This window comes from Phaseolus vulgaris, chromosome 8, assembly GCF_000499845.2.
Source record: "Phaseolus vulgaris cultivar G19833 chromosome 8, P. vulgaris v2.0, whole genome shotgun sequence".
NCBI classification, from domain to species: Eukaryota; Viridiplantae; Streptophyta; class Magnoliopsida; order Fabales; family Fabaceae; genus Phaseolus; species Phaseolus vulgaris.
Genome location: NC_023752.2, coordinates 8,880,251 through 8,897,740, shown reverse-complemented (window position 1 = coordinate 8,897,740; position 17,490 = coordinate 8,880,251). Strand labels below are relative to the sequence as shown.

Here is a 17,490-nt window from a genome sequence, read left to right as displayed (position 1 = left end):
GAAAAACAGAATTAAGAACTAGCAAAGACATAATAGAAGTGATGTATAGGAACTTGTATAGGTCTAAAATACAAGTATGAACTCAATACTAAAAATAAAATGCACAAAGGATCAAGAATCAAGTTCAGAAAATTGTATTACACCAAAGCAAGAAACAAAAATTACAATAAAAGGAACACAAGGAATTGAAAACATTCTTGGAAAAACATGACTATGACAAAACTTAAAAGGATTCAAAAAGGAAAAGACACAAACACATGATAGGCACAATTAAGAAAACAACAATAAAACTCAAAATTAAGCCTAAAAACAGAAAGATAAACACAAGAAATATAGAGCTCTTGAATTAAAAGTGCAAAACAACTCAAAATTAAACAAGAACAAACCTAAACTCTAGATACCACATGATGTGATTCCACTAGCAAGATATAGATGATTCTTTGACATTTTATGGAATCAACTTGAGTTGGAGAATGAATAGGCACTTTTAATAGAATTGGATCAATGTTCTATGTTTCAAGAACTCACCAAAACTTGCACCAAACACCAAACTCACATGGAAGACCCATTTCTTGCCAATTGAACCGATTAAAAGAGGTAAGAATACAAAAGCACCGATTAAAAAGCTTAGAAACTGAAATGCACCGAACAAATTAAGAGGAAATGAAGAAGAACCAAATGAAACCAAGACATGTTTAAGTTTCGTATGAACATGGAGATGAAATGAAAAGATGGAGAAGAGAGGAACTTATGTGAATGAAGAGCTTGGTTGATGGATACGCCACTTGAAGTATGATTGCTCCAAGATAAGTGTGCAATGCCGCCACATGAGAGAACCAAGACACTCAAGATGAGACAAGGAAGAGGAGAAGACAAGTTCTCACTCACTCAATCACCAATTTGGGAGAGTTTTGCTATATTAATTCTCAAATCTCAATTATGAAGGACCTAAGCCCTCCTTTTATAGGAGCAAGGGCCAGTCATTTACAAAGCTTATTCTATAAGCTACCCAAAAGACTCCTACACTCACGCCCCTACTAAGCTCACTCCCAAGCTTCTAGAATTTCCTAAACTAAGGCCTAAAGATGCTTTTACAAAAGAGGTGTCTAATGTTTCCCTCTAAGCACCTTTTAAGATATTATAAAAAGAGAAAACAACCTTCCACTATTTCCTAATTCCTTGAACTTGCTCCTTGTAAGCCTATGAGGTGGGCTAATGACTTCTTGAGCGTCTACAACTTGGGCCTCTACCTCTTCTTGTCCTTGATTATTGGCTTCTATTTCTTCTTGATTTTGATCTCCATCAAATAGCAATTACAAAAAATATAGAATATTTATGTTTTTTTTAGCATTTCTCTCTTACCATGACCATTCTGTTGGAGAGCCTTCATTTAGTTGTTTCTAAATTATTAGATAGGAGGCTTAAACAAAGAACATGGAACGTGGTTAAATATTTGAATTTTTGTTTATGTATTCATTTGAATGTGATACAAAATTATGTTTTTCGGATGTTTTAATTTATTTATAATTGATTCAGAATAAAATAATTTGAGTGGACGTGATCTGGTGAGGTGCCGACAACGTTAGGTCCAAATCAGAAAAACCTTATACAAGTTTTAACTTGGTGGGGTGTCAACAACGTTCAATCCAGGTAGTAAATGAAATATCGATATCACTCGTTTCAGTTTGTAAGTTTTAAATTATATCTATTGCAGGTAAAAGAAGTGTCGAGCCCAAGTTCGATTCATTTTCGGAAGTCAGTTGAAAGGTGGAATCAAGAAATACCAATGAACTTATTACCCTCATTGACTTATGCCTGAGGCTGGGGGGCTGTGAGGTCATGGGCTGAGCCCGATCATGTGGTGAAACGGTTTTAATGTCGATCAATGTAAATAATGATTATGAACTTATCAGCCTCATTGGCTTATGCTTGAGGCTAGGGGGCTATGAGGTCATAGGCTGAGCCCGATCATATGGTGAAATGGTCTTAATGTCGATCTATGTAAATAATGGTTATGAACTTATCAACCTCATTGGCTTATGTCTGAGGCTAGGGGGTTGTGAGGTCATGGGTTGAACCCGATCATGTGGTGAAATAGTCTTAATGTCGATCTCTGAAGTTAATGAAAAAGATCCCATTTATTTCTCATAAAGAGGGGAGGGCATTAGTTATGGAGATTGATCGTATATGCGAGATTGTATTTGATGCAATCCTAGCTTGCATTGCTATGAGTCTTTTGTTTTGTATTTTGGGGTGCGAAATTTGGTGGGATTGGGTGGCTAAAATGGGCGAAAAAAACCGTGAAGTATTGGTGTGTGGAGAATGATAATGAAGCTTAAGAGGGGTTAGGCCAACTCCTAAGTAGATTCAAGCAAAACACTATTAGAAGTGCAAACTTGAGAGTGAGAATTTTAAGACAAATGAGCTAGCAACTTGGGTAGCTATTCTTTATCAGTTCAAATCTGATTTGCAAGGGGGCTAACACTTTTATTTATAGTGCTATGGGTAGCCAAGGTGCAAGCTTTAACCTTGAAAACTCTTCAGATGGTCTAGAGTTGCATTGGGTCTAAGGAGGCCCAATTGCAAGTCTAGTTAGACTCTTTCTTTTTCTATTTACACTCTACTCTAATTGGTCTAAAACATGGCCCAAGATAATGGTCGAAATACAAGCAAAAAATAAAGCCTATACTACTTTGTGCAAAGTTTATAAAACTAGAAAAAAATGGAAGAGCATACAACATTAATTTTCCCTTAGATGAGAGTCTTCTAAGATCCTTTTTCTGCTTCCAATCTTCTTAGCCAAATGTTTTGAGACTGGATGAATTTTCATCATTTCCTCCCTCTTGAGGATTTGTCCTCAGATCTTGAATGTTGTTCAATGACAGTAGCATCTGTTTATTTGTTATTTACCTCCTAGATCAAATGTCAATCTAAATAAATATGAGATAATTTTTTTTATTAAAATAAAATTAAAAGAAATGAAAATAGAACAAAAATAAGGCTTTTTATTTTTATAAAAAATTTTAAAGAAAAACATAAGGCTTTTTTCAAAAATATTTTTGTTCACTTTGTGTTGTTTATTGCCCAAGCTAGGCAACAACATCACAAAGTGTTGTTCTTGAGATTTTTGCGAAGAAGAATGATCATTATATAATTGAAAAGAAGAGTTCAAAGTATTGCAATCCCCCCTTTAAGAATTCTTTCTCAACTATGCTTGCAGGGGTGTCATAAAAGACTCTTCTTCTTTGTTGGTTCCCTCTTTTTCTTCCTTTTCAATCAAACATTCATCTGTATTTTATGTGGAGGAACAATTTATATCTATATCTGGTTCAGCTCTAGACACAAATTTTCTTCAAACACATCCTCATAAGGTTTTGTAATTGAAGGGGAAATTTTATCAATATCTGGTTCAGCTTCAGACAAAGATTTTTCTATTATTTCCTTTTCTATTATCACTTTTTCTCTCTTTTCTTTCTCTTCTCTATCTTTCCTTTTGTTCTCCTCTCTTTCTCTTCTTTCTTTCTGACAAGAGCTTGTAATTTTTCTTTAAATTATTTTTCTCTTCTAGCGTATTCTTTTTCTCCGTCTACAATTTTTCTTCCTATTCAAGCAAGCTCTTTCATTTTTTTCTCTCAGTTTTCTTTTTCTATCATATGAAGGCGGAACAAATTTTCTTATCATACACTCCTTTAAATCACTCCAATACTCTACTTTTGATGTTGTACCAATTCTATCATCAAGTTGCCTTTACTTCTAGCAAGACCTACCATATTCTTGAAAACATAGGGTAACCAAGAAAAATCCAGTATATTCATCCACTTTGTATTTCTTAAAAGTTTGATCAAGCTTTGTCTCACATTCTAAGTAATCTTCAACATTTTTGTTTCCCTCAAAGTAGGAAATGTATACTTCAGGCTCTGTAGAATAATATAAACTTCTAGGCTCAAAACACACCCCTTACTTTCTTTGATAATGGGAGTTATAAATCTTTCTTCTATGAATAGGTCTTTCTTCTTCAAACCTTTTGTCCTTATTTTGGTTGAGAACCATTTTGCCAAACATTTCTTTTATCTCATCCCATTTTCTATCTTTATCTTCTCTCAAAATTCTATTTTCCTCTCTCCATCCATAGGCATCTTCTTGTCCCCTATTACTTCCTTGTACACTTGATGCATGTAAATGACCACTCATTTTGAAATTAAAAAGAAATTATTTTCATAATTTTTTTTTATTTCAAATGAGTGATAAATTTTCACAAATAGGTTTTAGACATGGTGAAGTTTCAATCAAGGTCAACAAGTCAAATTGTCTCCAAGTTCACTCACAGGAAAGAGAGGTAAGTCACTAGGACTCCTTAAATACCAAGTCTTCCCTTAGCCAGAACTTACCTCGGATAGTCTTAACAAAGTGTTTCTTCAAAACAAATTTTCCCTAAATGTGATGTATGCAAGGTGTCCCAGTGATCAAAGGAAGATCAACTACAAACAGAGAGCAATCACCTAGGTATCACGGAGACTTGGAAAAATAAAGTAAAGCAAAAATTAAACAAAAAGGAACTAAAGAAAAAAAAAGGATGAAGAAAGTAAATTAGATGTGTCCTATGTTAAAGTGCAAGTGAAAAAAATATTCTGCTTTGGGATTGATGTCAAGCCAAAACCTTCAACTGAAATTCATTTTGACAAAATTATACACGTACGGTTGTATAATAATAAATTAGAATAAATACCATTCATTAATAAAAATGAAATTATAATGACTTTCTTGAATGAAAATAAGCTAAGAGTAGTTTTTTCAAGAACAATGTTTTTACAAAAATCAAGTTCTATCATTTTTCATCTTTATTTTAAAATTCAATGTTTTCTTAAATTATCAATAGTTAAAATTAGCATTATATCACCATACAAATTATTTTCTATAAATTTAAATATTATTTACATTTAAAATAATTTACTTTCTCAAATTTTAGTTATAATCTATGTACCACAGACACTGACACTGATACGACAACGAACACGGACACGAAGATACATATAATGTCTAAAATGTAGGACACGGGGACACAGATTTATATATTATATAATTATGAATTATATAAATTGACAATAAAGATTTATGTGCACAAGTATATTCCAGATTATTTTTTGGAGCAGAAAAATATTTTTCATTACTGGTTCAAAAGGATTTGTTTCTTATTTTTATAATCGTAATAAAAATTTATACAATAAGTTTGAGTTTTTAGAAAATTAATGTATTTTTCCTTTTTAAAATTGTGTTAGAACTGTACTAGAATTGTCAGAAATCTAACAAATATTTTTTGAATTGGACACTTCGCATATACATATCCTACAAGTGTCACATGAATATCAGTGTCCGATACGATTATCCAACGACACGATATTTAAGAGAAGTGCTAGTAATGCATAGGTTATAATACAACTTACATATTTCATAACGTTTATTTAATATAAATTGAAGTTATATGAAATAAGGTATCATCCTTTGCATTACACAAACTAATGTAATACCGTATAAGCTATAATTTAGAGTTTATGCTTTCACATTGATATATATAACACTAAATTTTATAATAAATAAATTACCTGAATATATAAAATATTATAAACACATATAAATATTATATTTTAGATTTACAAGAAACCCTTTATATCCTTATCATCATATTAAACAAGCTTAATAAAATAACTTATCCTTACTTTTGTAATAGTTTAACTTTTCATTATATGATTCATTGTGCGTGTGGAATATCTCATTTCTTATTAACATAAGTTGACATTTTCTTGTTCCTGGTTCAACTTTCTCGGTCGTAATTAATAGAGAATTCAAAACGCTTAGTCATCAGAAGAAGTTGATTCTTGTACGCAAAGAAAATGTATCCCTACAATAACATGCTTCACCATTGCAGATAACAAAGTTTCAGTTTCTGACTCTGCAAATTAAACTATCATATTCTTCTGCCTCATCCTTGAAACCATCAAATATGGCAAACCAATTATCACCACCCTTTGGCACCCCCATCATCGCCCCTCACTACTGTGCTCCAGGTATATATGATCGTATGCATCCATATTTGCAACGTATTCATATGTATAGTTTGATATACAGAAACTAAATTATTTTAAACTTCTTATTTCCCTTTTGCTGTCATTTAAGTTTTCTTTTAATATATGCCGTTTACGCTATCTCTTCATTCTTAATTATAATTCATCTTTATCTTGTTCATCCAGTTAGCTATGGTAATTCAAATTTGTTTATATTTGTTTTTGTAAATAATTGGTTAAGTGTAATAAAAAGAATTACACAACAATAAAAGTAAAAGATAAAAGATAAAATGACTCTTTGCAAAATTAATTAATTTCTGTGTAATTATGACTAAAAACTACTAAAGATATGTTTAATTATTTTAATTATTAACAAAATTGAAATAAAATTAATAGAATTAAAAAATTTATATTAATACTATAATTTTTTTTCTTATTATACTAAAATAAAATATATTTTATAATTAATTGATTATTTACTTTTTTGAATTAATTTATAGTGGTTATTTGTTAATTATATAATACTGGTCCAGATTCTGTTCATCTGATAATCACAAGGGAGAGGAGTATAGGTGAAAAATTCACTGTGACAAACAGCAATGGAAACATAGTTTTCAGTGTGAAGAGCAGTATCGTAAGCATCCGCAGACACATGTACCTGTTTGACGCTTCTGGAAATCCCATTGTTCATCTTCGCGGATCGGTTAGTTCATTCATATCTTCAAAATTTTATTTTTTTTTTTTAGGTTTAATTACCTTTTTTTTCCTATATTTATAGTCAATAGTCAATTTGGTATAGTGGTTTTTAAAAAATTCAATTTGGTCCCTAAGTTTTTTAAAATGTATTCAAAATGTTTCTTTCTGTTAAATATCACCAAACGACCCTAATTCAGTATTCACTACAGTGACAATCTACATAACTTACACATGTCTGTCACATAAGCACCACTTAATGTCGTTTAGTGATATTTAACAGAAATGATCATTTTGAATACATTTTAAAAAACTTAGGAACCAAATTGAATTTTTAAAAAACCACTGTATCAAATTAACTATTGACTATAAATATAGGGACGAAAAAGGTAATTAATTTTTTTTTTTATTCAATAATGTAGGAGATGTCTTATAAATGATTTTATAAGATTAAATTAAATTTAAAATTTATATCATATTCTTAATATATGATATAAATATAAATTTTAAAAATTTATTATAACTAGAATTTGCTGAGATTTAAGTTTGAAAGTTGTTGGATCATACAGATATGGGGTGATAGTTGGAAAGCATTTAGAGGCCAAAGTGCAGAATCTAGGGATTTGATCTTTAGAAGAGAAAGATCCTCATTATTTCAGCTAAGGACGAAATTAAACGTGTTTTTGGCAAATAATCTCACTGGTGTTTGTGACTTCAAGGTCAAAGGAAATTGGTTTGGATCCTCTTGGGATGTTTACATAGGCGATTCCAACATTCTTGTTGCCCAGGTAATTTAATTTTAATACGTAATTATGATTTTGAAGGAAAAATAATATGATTATTTAATCACATTATATATATTACAGCTTCTTACTCATGGAAATAATTGCTGCTGCAGATAAGTAAAAAGCGTGTCCCCATATTCAGCAGAGAGAAGTACATGGTGACTGTACGTCCAAATATTGATCATGCATTTATTGTTAGTCTAATTGTAACTTGTTTTGTGAGATCTAACGGTGATGGCGGTGGTGATAGATAAATTTTATGTAATTGAATTAAGTTTAAAGTTTATTTTTAATATTTTAAAGTTTTAATTCATTATAATACGATAGATTATATTAAAATTATTTAAAAAAAATTATATGTGTATTTGATTCTTTTGATTATTATTATTTAAAATGTTATTCATGCATTAGTTATCATAAAGTAATTGAAGATTTCATGAGTGGCATCTTATGCATTAAAGAGGAAAGGTAGGTCCAATTATAAAATAGACACAATTTGCAAAAGGAAAGGGACGAAGAAGAAGGATTAACTAATCCACATCTCACAACTAGGCATACAACCTATATAGAACCTTTAATCATTTACCATTTTTTTTATAATCATGTTATAATGATTTTATTCTTATTATAATATTATAATTTTATTAATTAATAGGAATATTATTATTAATAAAATAATAATAACATTAATAAAAATAATATTAATAACATTAATAATAATAATTTAATAATATTATTATTAAGATATAATTATTTTTCCTATACAGGTCAATATTCAATTTACTATGTGCCTGATTCTAAAATTTTTTAAAAAAATATGCAATTAGGTCCTTTTTTAAATTTTTCCCAATGATATTAATTGTCGATGATGTAGCACAAACAATATCATTGGTATGCAACACATGGATGGTACACGTTGGCATTTTCCTCGTTGTTTGTTGTGTCATGGTTCACAATGGCACGTCCCTTGTCGCCTTCTGTGACGGAGGGGAGGGGAAATAAAGAAACAACGGAGGGAGCGAAGGTTGAAAGCGGCGAGGGCATTAAACGGAGGGAAGGGACCCAGTGCATGGAGCGCCGCCAGGATGCGTCGAAGATCGCTAAGATAGTGCAGTAGTGGAGGGATCCCAGACTAAGCCATCCGAGAAGAGGTTGGGAAGCAAAAGTTGATTACGTGGATTACTACCAGAACCATATTCCCACCACCTTTCCCTCTGCCGCCATCGCAGGGCTACTTCCTCCCTTTCACACCCACTTACGCCTTAGACAACAACATTTGTGTCGCTCCATCACCACATACCCATTCCATTTCCTTCTATTACCCCTACCAAAGTTAGGGATGGCAGAGCGGGCCAGCCCGCCCCGCATTGGCCGCCCCGCGCTTGGCTCGCAAAAATGCGGGACGGGTTGGCCCGCTCCGCAAAGTTATTGCGGGCTAGAATTCCCAACCTGCCCCGCATAAGAGCTGGCCCGCAGGTTTGCGGGCCAGCCCGTGTTTTTTTTTTTTTAAAATTAAATATTTATTTTTTTACATTTTGTTATTAAAAAATTGTCAAATTAAACCTATATATTTGTTATTATCAAACCTAATTTTTTTTCCTTCCTTTTCAAATATAGTCAAACATCAAAACATTAAGATAAATATCAAATATTACTATTCTTCCACTTCCAAAACATTAAAAATACCTAATTCCAAAACATTAAACATAAACATTAATTCAAAACATTAAACATAAACATTATTGACATTCTTCCATTTCAATAACATTGGATGCCACCTTAGTAGAACCTTCATCAATTTTTTCATAATTATAATCTTCCCCGTCATCTGCATATATTAAAACAATGACAATTAATTAATTATCTTTTCATAAAAATAATACAATAAAAATAAGATAACTTTTGGCTCAATTGATGGTTTGGTCATGGGTAACTTCTAAAATACCCTCTGCTTACTTCTCCTTCTCTAACTGGTTGTCTTGCTCCTTTATCGTGTTTGAAATTGATTTAATTGGCATGACCCAGTTTAGGTTGCCCTGCTGCTACTAAGTGTCAATATTTTTTTCTTGCGGGTTTGCAGGTCAGCCCGCCCCGCCCCGCAACTGGCCCGCAGGCTAATGCGGGGCGGGCTAATGCGGGTTAGCGGGTTGAAAAGGTCATCCCACCCCGCGTTTTTTACTTGCGGGCCGCGGGCCGACCCGCACGGCCCGCCCCGCTTTGCCATCCCTAACCAAAGTGCATATCCCGATTACACCAATTTTGCTTCCAATCACCTTCCGTGCCACTAGCCTCTCTGCCTCCACTCTTCGGTCCTATGTCGATCATCAAGATGCAAAAAAAGATAAAATCCTGAAAAAATTTCTACGTGTACAATTCATCTTTGCATATCGATGACATTGTGTGACAAATCATTTCATTGGTGAAGATTTGATAGAATAAATTGCATATTTTTTTTAAAAGAATTGAGACTAAATTATTTTTTAAAAATCATTAAATTGAATATTAACTTTAAATGTGTAAAAAAAAAAATTAAACATAGTATTAATAATAATAATAATATTAAAATATTAATAAAAATATTAATAATTATAATAATAATATTATTATTAATATTGTTGATATTATTGTTATTAGTAATGTTATTAATATTATTATTATTTATAATATTAATATTATTATAATATGTATAGAAATGAGTAATTAGGCGTGACTTTATTTAGTTATCGATTGAATTATCATTATCTATGAATAATATTCTCAAAAAATTACTGCCATAAAACATGAAAATTATACATACAGATACAGATTATGATTGTTGTCTAACTACTTTATTGTTACATGAAAAAATTCACAAATAATTCGATTTTACCTACAAATAATAATACGTAGTATCTGCATATAAGTTTTCATTTATTCATGAATTCAAATTTATAGGTAATTATAATTAAATAATAATAAATTTTATTTTAATAAATAAAAGATAAACATAAAATCACTATGACCTAAAACAGATAAGAAAAATATATAAACATATTCCTATACTCGTGTAGTATTTAGACAACTCGTCTACTTTAGTAGAATGTATGTTCTGCATAAAAAAATACAAAAATAAAACTAGTATGTTGTTGTATCATATGTTATTATCTTCTCTTTATCTTTCTTTCGATATTGAAAAGATTATAAAATTGGTGATTCCCACTTATATTTTTTCTTTTTCCTCAACTTTATAAGAAATCATAATCAGAGCATAATTTGTCTTTTTCTATTCCATTTTTTTTTCTTATTTTTTCTCGTTCCAAATATAGTTTTATAATGTTTTTATGAAAACTGAAAATAAGAAAATTAAATATTACAAGATTATTTTATCCTTAGTGTCTCAGAATTTGACTTCTAAGTTTTTGTACCAAATATTTGGACTATAGTCTTATTATTTACTGTATTTCATCCCCTGGTTTGGATAAGATTTGGTAAGAACATATTTATGATATTTTACTAAATCATAAGAAAAAGCTTAAATTCACTATTCTTTTACATATTTGTCAATTAGTTCGTAAAAATTCTAATACTGCATTATTTGGTTATTTAGTTTTTCAAAATTAACAATTTTAGTCTCACATAATATATCATTTAATTAGTAAAAAATATAAAAATATATTTTTAGTGATAATAAATATTAAATATTATTATTAAACATTACTATTAGTGCCATAACTAATGTGGTTATTATTAACTGTACCGTTCGAAATCAGACTAGACATAAGATTAAGAACAGATTAACAAACCTAAAGTGTACTAAAAAAATTAGGTAATATGTTTTTAATAACGATTCAAATGTTAATTTCACCCAATAATAATGAGTCTATAAAGAAAAAGTTACATTATTATCGTGCATTAATGACAACTTTTACAAGTGTCTTCTCGATCGAGAGCCTACGAAGAAAGGAGAACTTGACTGGAGTGGAGGAGCAAGAGCAGATATTAAACCAAAACAAAATCGAGAAGTATAAGGAGGATTGTGAACTAACTCACTGAACAGAGTTTAGCAGGTAGAAGAAGTTCTCTCAATCTCTTTTGTACGAGATCATTAACAAAATATGTGAATATTATTTTTTGTTAAAAATTGAATAAAAAAATTTATTTAATTTAAGAAAATAAAAGCTAAATAGTGAATTTTTTTATAAAAATAAAATTATTATTTCAAAAAATATAACTTTTAAGCGTAAGAATAGATCTAATAAGAAGCACAAATAATAATAAATACAGTAAAAAAATACATTGTACTACCTACCAGATTACCAAGAAACCGACATGGCCGAATAGCTGAGAAGGTCGATTGATTCCCCTAACCCAACACAACCCATAAGCTTACAATTAACTGTAAGCCTAAGTGTGCGTGGGATAACATATTATGGGGTGGTGACCGGTAAGGTCAACAATACTCGTTAGGATAGGATCAAAATGGCTCTGATACCATATTACGGAGTGGACTTTAAGCCTACTCAATCCATAAAACCGGCTCAATGAAGTGAGGTTTGCACCACTTATATACTATGAAATGTCTTAATCTCTAGTCGATGTGGGATTTCCATCAATACCGAAGAAGACAAACGAAGAAGAGTTTCAAAGAATGAAGGAGAAAGATTAAAGAAGAGATAGAGGTGTTGAGAAGGGAAAATGCTCGGATAAACATGTTTAGTAAAATAACTATCCTTATTATATATGATTCATTGTGCGTGTGGAATATTCTCATTTCCTATTAACAGAGGTTGACATTTCCTGGTACAACATTCTCGGTCGTTCTAATATAGAGAATTCAAAACGATTAGTCATCACAAGAAGTTTGATTTTTATACGCAAAGAAAAGCTATCCCTACAATAACATGCTTCACCATTGCAGATAAGAAAGTTTCAGTTTCTGATTCTGCAAATTAAACTATCATATTCTTCTGCCTCATCCTTAAAACCATCAAATATGGCAAACCAATTATCACCACCCTTTGGCACCCCCATCATCGCCCCTCACTACTGTGATCCAGGTATATATGATCGTATGAATACATATTTGCAACGTATTCATATGTATAGTTTGATATACAGAAACTAAATTATTTTAAACTTCTTATTTCCCTTTTGCTGTCATTTAAGTTTTCTTTTAACACATGTCGTTTACGCTATCTCTTCATTCTTAATTATAATCCATCTTCATCTTGTTCATCTTGTTCAAATCGTTTATATTTGTTTTTGTAAATAATTATAATAAAAAGAATTACACAACAATAATTTTGTTATATTTTAAATTTATAAAGTAAAAAGTAAAAGATAAAATGACTCCTTCCAAAATTAATTTCATATTAATATTTTTTTTTTGTAATTGTGACTAAAAACTACTAAAAAGATGTTTAATTACTTTAATTATTAACAAAATTAATAGAATTTCAAAATTTATACTAATACTATAATTTTTTCCTTATTATACACTAAAAAGAAAATATGTTTTCTTTTATATATATATGAGGAAATACAAATCTTAGTTATAAATCGATTGTTGAATTAGATTTAAAAAGTTCATCTCTTAATACTCTGGAATAATCATCACATAAGATAGATCATACTAAAATGTCTCAATTTTTGACTTTTTGATTATTATTATTTAATTGTTTTGACATTTTGTGAATTCTTCATTGTTATTTAAAATTTCATTTTAAAATGTTATTCATGAGTGGCATCTTATGCATTAAAGAGAAAAGGTAGGTCCAATTATAAAATAGAGACAATTTGCAAAAGGAAAGGGATGAAGAAGAAGGATCTCTGACCTCACCTAAAAAATGGCCATATAATACTGGTGTAGTAAGATCCATGAAAAGCTTAACCTAGGAGTAAATCTCTTCCTTCAATTCACCAACCTGCATCACCTTCAGAGGAACATTCTCGAAGGTTAGTACAAATGTCAAAGAATTCTCATGATACCGCTTTCTGGTACGGAATAGAGGAATCTACATCTCACGGGGTATAATTTACCTTATTCATTTCTATATTTACATCAATATTTAATTTAGTATATTGGTTTTTTAAAAAATCAATTTAGTCTTTATATTCTTTAAATGTATTCAAATTGATCATTTTTGTTAAGTTACATCAAACAGTGTCAAGTGGTGCGTATGTGACAGAGAGAATGAGTGATGTGGGTTGTCAATTAAAAGACACATCAGATTGGGTGTTTTACTACAAGGAAATATTGAAGGTTATAAGTGGACACTAAATAGTGTTCATTAAACCTTCATTATTAAAATACATTAAATAAGGTGTGAGGAAAGCGTGAGTTATTCTCACGTAAACTTAAAAAAAAAATGGTTACGTTGCTGAAATGGTAGTTACTAAAATTATAAAAATTAATTAAAATTTAAAATTTGAAGTTAAGCCACGTAGAAAGTTAAATTAAATTTAAATAATAGGAAGGTTAAGCCCACGCAAATTACACACAAATAATTAATTTTTTTTTTGCTTTACTTTAATCCCTTCTTTTCTTTTTCTTCTTTCATTTTTCAATTCGGAAGCATTCTCTCCACGCAATACTCACTTCACTCCACTTTTCCTCAGCATCAGCAACATTCTCACATCTTCCCTCATTCGAATCTCTCTATGTTGAGCATTCAAGCATTGCGACCGGGTACTCTCTCTGTTGAGCATTCAAGCATTGTAACCGGAGTACGACCATGTTCTTGATTGTGCCCTAACACCGTAAGTTTCGCATTTCCTTTCGTTTTCAATCCATCTCGATTGTGCCCTAACTGTTTTTTGGTTGCTGGGTTATTAGATTTTAGTCACTGGTTATGCCTTCTTTTAGGCATTTTCAATACTGTTTTGGTTTTTGGTATTTTGTAGCTGGTAGTGGTTCCTATAATGAATATGGAGTAAGTAGTATGGAAAGAAAGCATAGAGAGGAAAGGATATAGGGTGCGAAGTAGGGGGTTAGAGAGGATCTTTATGTAATATAAGAGACTCAAAAAGTTCACTGTTCCTGCAAACACAAATAATAGTATATTGAGTGAAAGAGTGAGGGTATGGAGTGAGATAGAGATACATGTATCTGCAAGATCAATGGAGAATCAAAGAGGTTGTCGCCTTCATTAATGGCAGAGTTTGGATCCTTTGTCTGTCGATGGCCAAAATTGATCTTCTTGTTCTTCTTGTTTCTAGATATTATTGCTTACATAACCAGGAAAAGTAGATTGGCCGGAGAGTTTTTTAAAAGTTACATGATTTGTGCTCAAATCAAAGTAATAATATCAGCCACATTTGTGTCTGAACTTCAAGTGTTATTTTGTTTTTCAGTACTATGCAAGAGGGGATGCGTGGCATCTTCCAGATGGAGCTTATGAAGCAATTACTCTTCTCAAGGATGCTGGAGGTAACAATTATTTATAGTTATCTGGAAAAAGTAACATTGTTAACAACTTAAACGCCATCATTTACTACTTACTTTGAAGTTAGTCCTTACTAACGTGACAAGCAGTACGCAGTTAAGATGGCTGTTGTATCCAATTTTGACAACCGCTTAAGGAAGCTACTGAAGGATCTTAATGTCTTAATTCTGTGAGTATCGGTTATTCCTTCATTGTGCTGTTACTTAGCTATATGGAAAATTTGAACATTTTTTCCAGGAGGTGACTATGATTGCCTGTTGAACCTTAGTTTGAAGAAATTTCACAAATTCTGATGCATACATAGCTTTCAATGTATCATTTTCTGGTTTTCACCTCAGGTTTGATGCGGTCATTATATCATCAGAGGTCGGATATGAAAAACCAGATTCAAGAATATTCCAAGCTGCTCTAGGTATAAATGATTATTAGTTTTACTTTAATAAATTCCATTTTGCATTAACCCCCTCCTTCTTCACAGCATTCTTCACTATCATTAGCATAAATAAAAGAACAGTTACTTGTTTACAAGGCATAGTATCTTTCATCTTTGTAATCTGCTTTTGACTTTCATGTGGAATATGGTAGATATTTTTGCTTGAGTTGTTAGTTAAAATACCTTCTTTTATTGAGGCTTTTGTTTTGCTTCATTTTGCATCCTTTAATCTTATTATTATGTGCTCAATAGTTAGAGATACTCTGAAATAATTAGTCAAAACCAGGCAGCATTTTTTATTCTTTTCTGAAGATATACCTGCAATATATGACTACCAGAGGCCAGTTTAGATCAAATTCTTCAAATACGAGAAAAGGAAAAATTAAATTAAATTATTGAAAAGTTAAAATTTACTTGTGCATAAGTTGAAGATTAACTTTAGGAAAATTAATGAGAGGGCTTTTATAAAGCAATTTATCTATAAACTAATTTTAGTTTGAGAAATGTTTTTAATTTTTTCTTTTTATTTTGATCACTTACAAATACTTTTGGAAGAAGTTCATCTAAGAAATCCTTAGACATAAGAGGGTCTTGTAAAAAATTGCAGTGCTTAAATGGATAGTACATAAATTAACTGTTTATTTATGGATATGACTTCAATCCTTTTCTCCTCATTTAAATGTAAACAAAACATCATAAAAATCATTTCTTTGGAGTGCAGCAAACTATTCATGCTGCCCTTTGTTGTTGCAATAATGCTAAATTGATTGATTCTTGTTGCCAATGTTTTCCGTTTCCTAGATCAAGTAAATGTGGAGGCTTCCAAAGCCTTACACATTGGAGATGATGAAAAGGCAGATAAACTGGGGGCTAATGATGTGGGAATTGATTGCTGGTAAGAGCTTTTCGTCTGAAGTAAACATCCCTTGTTTATATAGATATAAAAGTCTCATGATATTATTTTTTGTTCAATTTTTAATAATGATTTAAGTTTATTTGTGAAAGTAGGTTATGGGGTATCGATGTGAAGACATTCTCCAATATACAAAATCGCATTCTCAATTCAGTGGCATAACTGATGTCGCTTGTAACTCCAATATACTAACATTTTGTTCAATCTGTTCTTGCAGGTTATCGGAATCGATCTGTTATCTCAATCTTTGTTACCAGCCATTGTTGAGCTTGCTGAGGATAGGCATTGGAGGGTCCGACTTGCAATTATAGAATATATACCCTTATTGGCAAGTGTCATTGCCTTTCAATGTTCAATCACAAACTTCTTCATTTTGGTGTAATTAGATTCACTGTGGAAATCAATCCAAAAATTAGAAATGATATTGTTTTATATTTGGATTATGCATGAATTTGTTTTGTTGTTCTAGAGTTATTGTTTTATATTGGCCTCGTGCACTATGTCATCAATTCAGCACTATTTTCTCTTATTCCTTATGCAATATACATACATCATGCATGATGAAAACTTCATGTTGACCAATGATATGGCCAATATAGTGTGTGCAGGATAATCCATACCTTTTCAGCTAGTTTTGATATTGATTAGAATTTAAAACTGAACAGGTTTTTGACTTGGGCCTGTGCCTCTTTCATCTACATAAAACATTAAAAGTTTGTATATGGAGCTATCCTAAGGCTTCTTTCATCTACAGTGAAACAGAAAAAGTTTGTAAATGTGGTTATTCTCTTTTAGGGTATATGCAGTGACATCTGCAATTTAATTAGTAACTCCATAGAGGATTCTGTGTGATCAATATACAATTTTGAATATAATCCTCTCTTTAACATATAAGAGCCAAGATGTTATACCATATGATTTAAATGTTTGTGTATGTAGCTATCCTTAAACCTTTGTTGCTGTTGTACGATCCCCAGTTTTTAGATACTATGTTATGTGTCCAGAGAAACTAGATAAGCAATATATTCATGGAATCCAGAGAAGATGATCATGGAAGCTAGAGAACCAGCCTATCAAACTACTCATTCACAATTGTGGTCATCCAGCTAAATTACTAACTTAAGCATAACTTAAGCTAGAGAACCAGTCGTTGGGTGCATAACTTTCTATAATAAAAATATTT

General features: G+C 31.0%; 2 protein-coding genes across 7 annotated transcripts; both read left to right on the top strand.

Moving 5' to 3' along the window:
- The first annotated feature begins 5,901 nt into the window (after window positions 1-5,901).
- On the top strand, window positions 5,902-8,832 carry LOC137826958 (protein LURP-one-related 15-like). Of its 4 annotated transcripts, none has more exons than XM_068633120.1 (5): window positions 5,902-6,062; window positions 6,593-6,762; window positions 7,322-7,540; window positions 7,651-7,701; window positions 8,412-8,832. In XM_068633120.1, exons 1-5 carry the CDS (start codon window positions 5,999-6,001, stop codon window positions 8,652-8,654), a joined length of 747 nt encoding a protein of 248 aa, XP_068489221.1. In that variant the 5' UTR covers window positions 5,902-5,998; the 3' UTR covers window positions 8,655-8,832. The 4 variants fall into 4 exon arrangements, with proteins under 4 accessions (XP_068489221.1, XP_068489225.1, XP_068489223.1 ...); XM_068633124.1 differs by having other exon boundaries at window positions 5,907-6,062; window positions 7,619-7,701; window positions 8,412-8,537; XM_068633122.1 differs by lacking the exon at window positions 8,412-8,832 and having other exon boundaries at window positions 5,907-6,062; window positions 7,651-7,901.
- Window positions 8,833-12,378: 3,546 nt separating this feature from the next.
- Window positions 12,379-16,784, top strand: LOC137824771 (uncharacterized). Of its 3 annotated transcripts, XM_068630449.1 has the most exons (8): window positions 12,379-12,573; window positions 13,278-13,544; window positions 14,135-14,275; window positions 14,870-14,945; window positions 15,051-15,130; window positions 15,300-15,373; window positions 16,196-16,289; window positions 16,525-16,784. In XM_068630449.1, exons 4-8 carry the CDS (start codon window positions 14,874-14,876, stop codon window positions 16,616-16,618), a joined length of 414 nt encoding a protein of 137 aa, XP_068486550.1. In that variant the 5' UTR covers window positions 12,379-12,573; window positions 13,278-13,544; window positions 14,135-14,275; window positions 14,870-14,873; the 3' UTR covers window positions 16,619-16,784. The 3 variants fall into 3 exon arrangements, with proteins under 3 accessions (XP_068486550.1, XP_068486549.1, XP_068486551.1); XM_068630448.1 differs by lacking the exon at window positions 13,278-13,544; XM_068630450.1 differs by lacking the exon at window positions 13,278-13,544 and having other exon boundaries at window positions 12,381-12,573; window positions 15,058-15,130; window positions 16,525-16,782.
- The last annotated feature ends 706 nt before the right edge of the window (window positions 16,785-17,490 follow it).

Excerpts from the sequence above, each read along its gene's own strand:
- LOC137824771 (XM_068630448.1), top strand. The coding sequence starts at position 14,874 with ATGCAAGAGGGGATGCGTGGCATCTTCCAGATGGAGCTTATGAAGCAA. Across the intron at positions 15,131-15,299 it reads GATCTTAATGTCTTAATTCT|GTTTGATGCGGTCATTATAT; the intron begins GTGAGTATCGGT and ends TTTTCACCTCAG. Across the intron at positions 15,374-16,195 it reads AATATTCCAAGCTGCTCTAG|ATCAAGTAAATGTGGAGGCT; the intron begins GTATAAATGATT and ends TCCGTTTCCTAG.
- LOC137826958 (XM_068633120.1), top strand. The coding sequence starts at position 5,999 with ATGGCAAACCAATTATCACCACCCTTTGGCACCCCCATCATCGCCCCT. Across the intron at positions 6,763-7,321 it reads TTGTTCATCTTCGCGGATCG|ATATGGGGTGATAGTTGGAA; the intron begins GTTAGTTCATTC and ends TGGATCATACAG. Across the intron at positions 7,702-8,411 it reads GAGAGAAGTACATGGTGACT|CACAAACAATATCATTGGTA; the intron begins GTACGTCCAAAT and ends TCGATGATGTAG.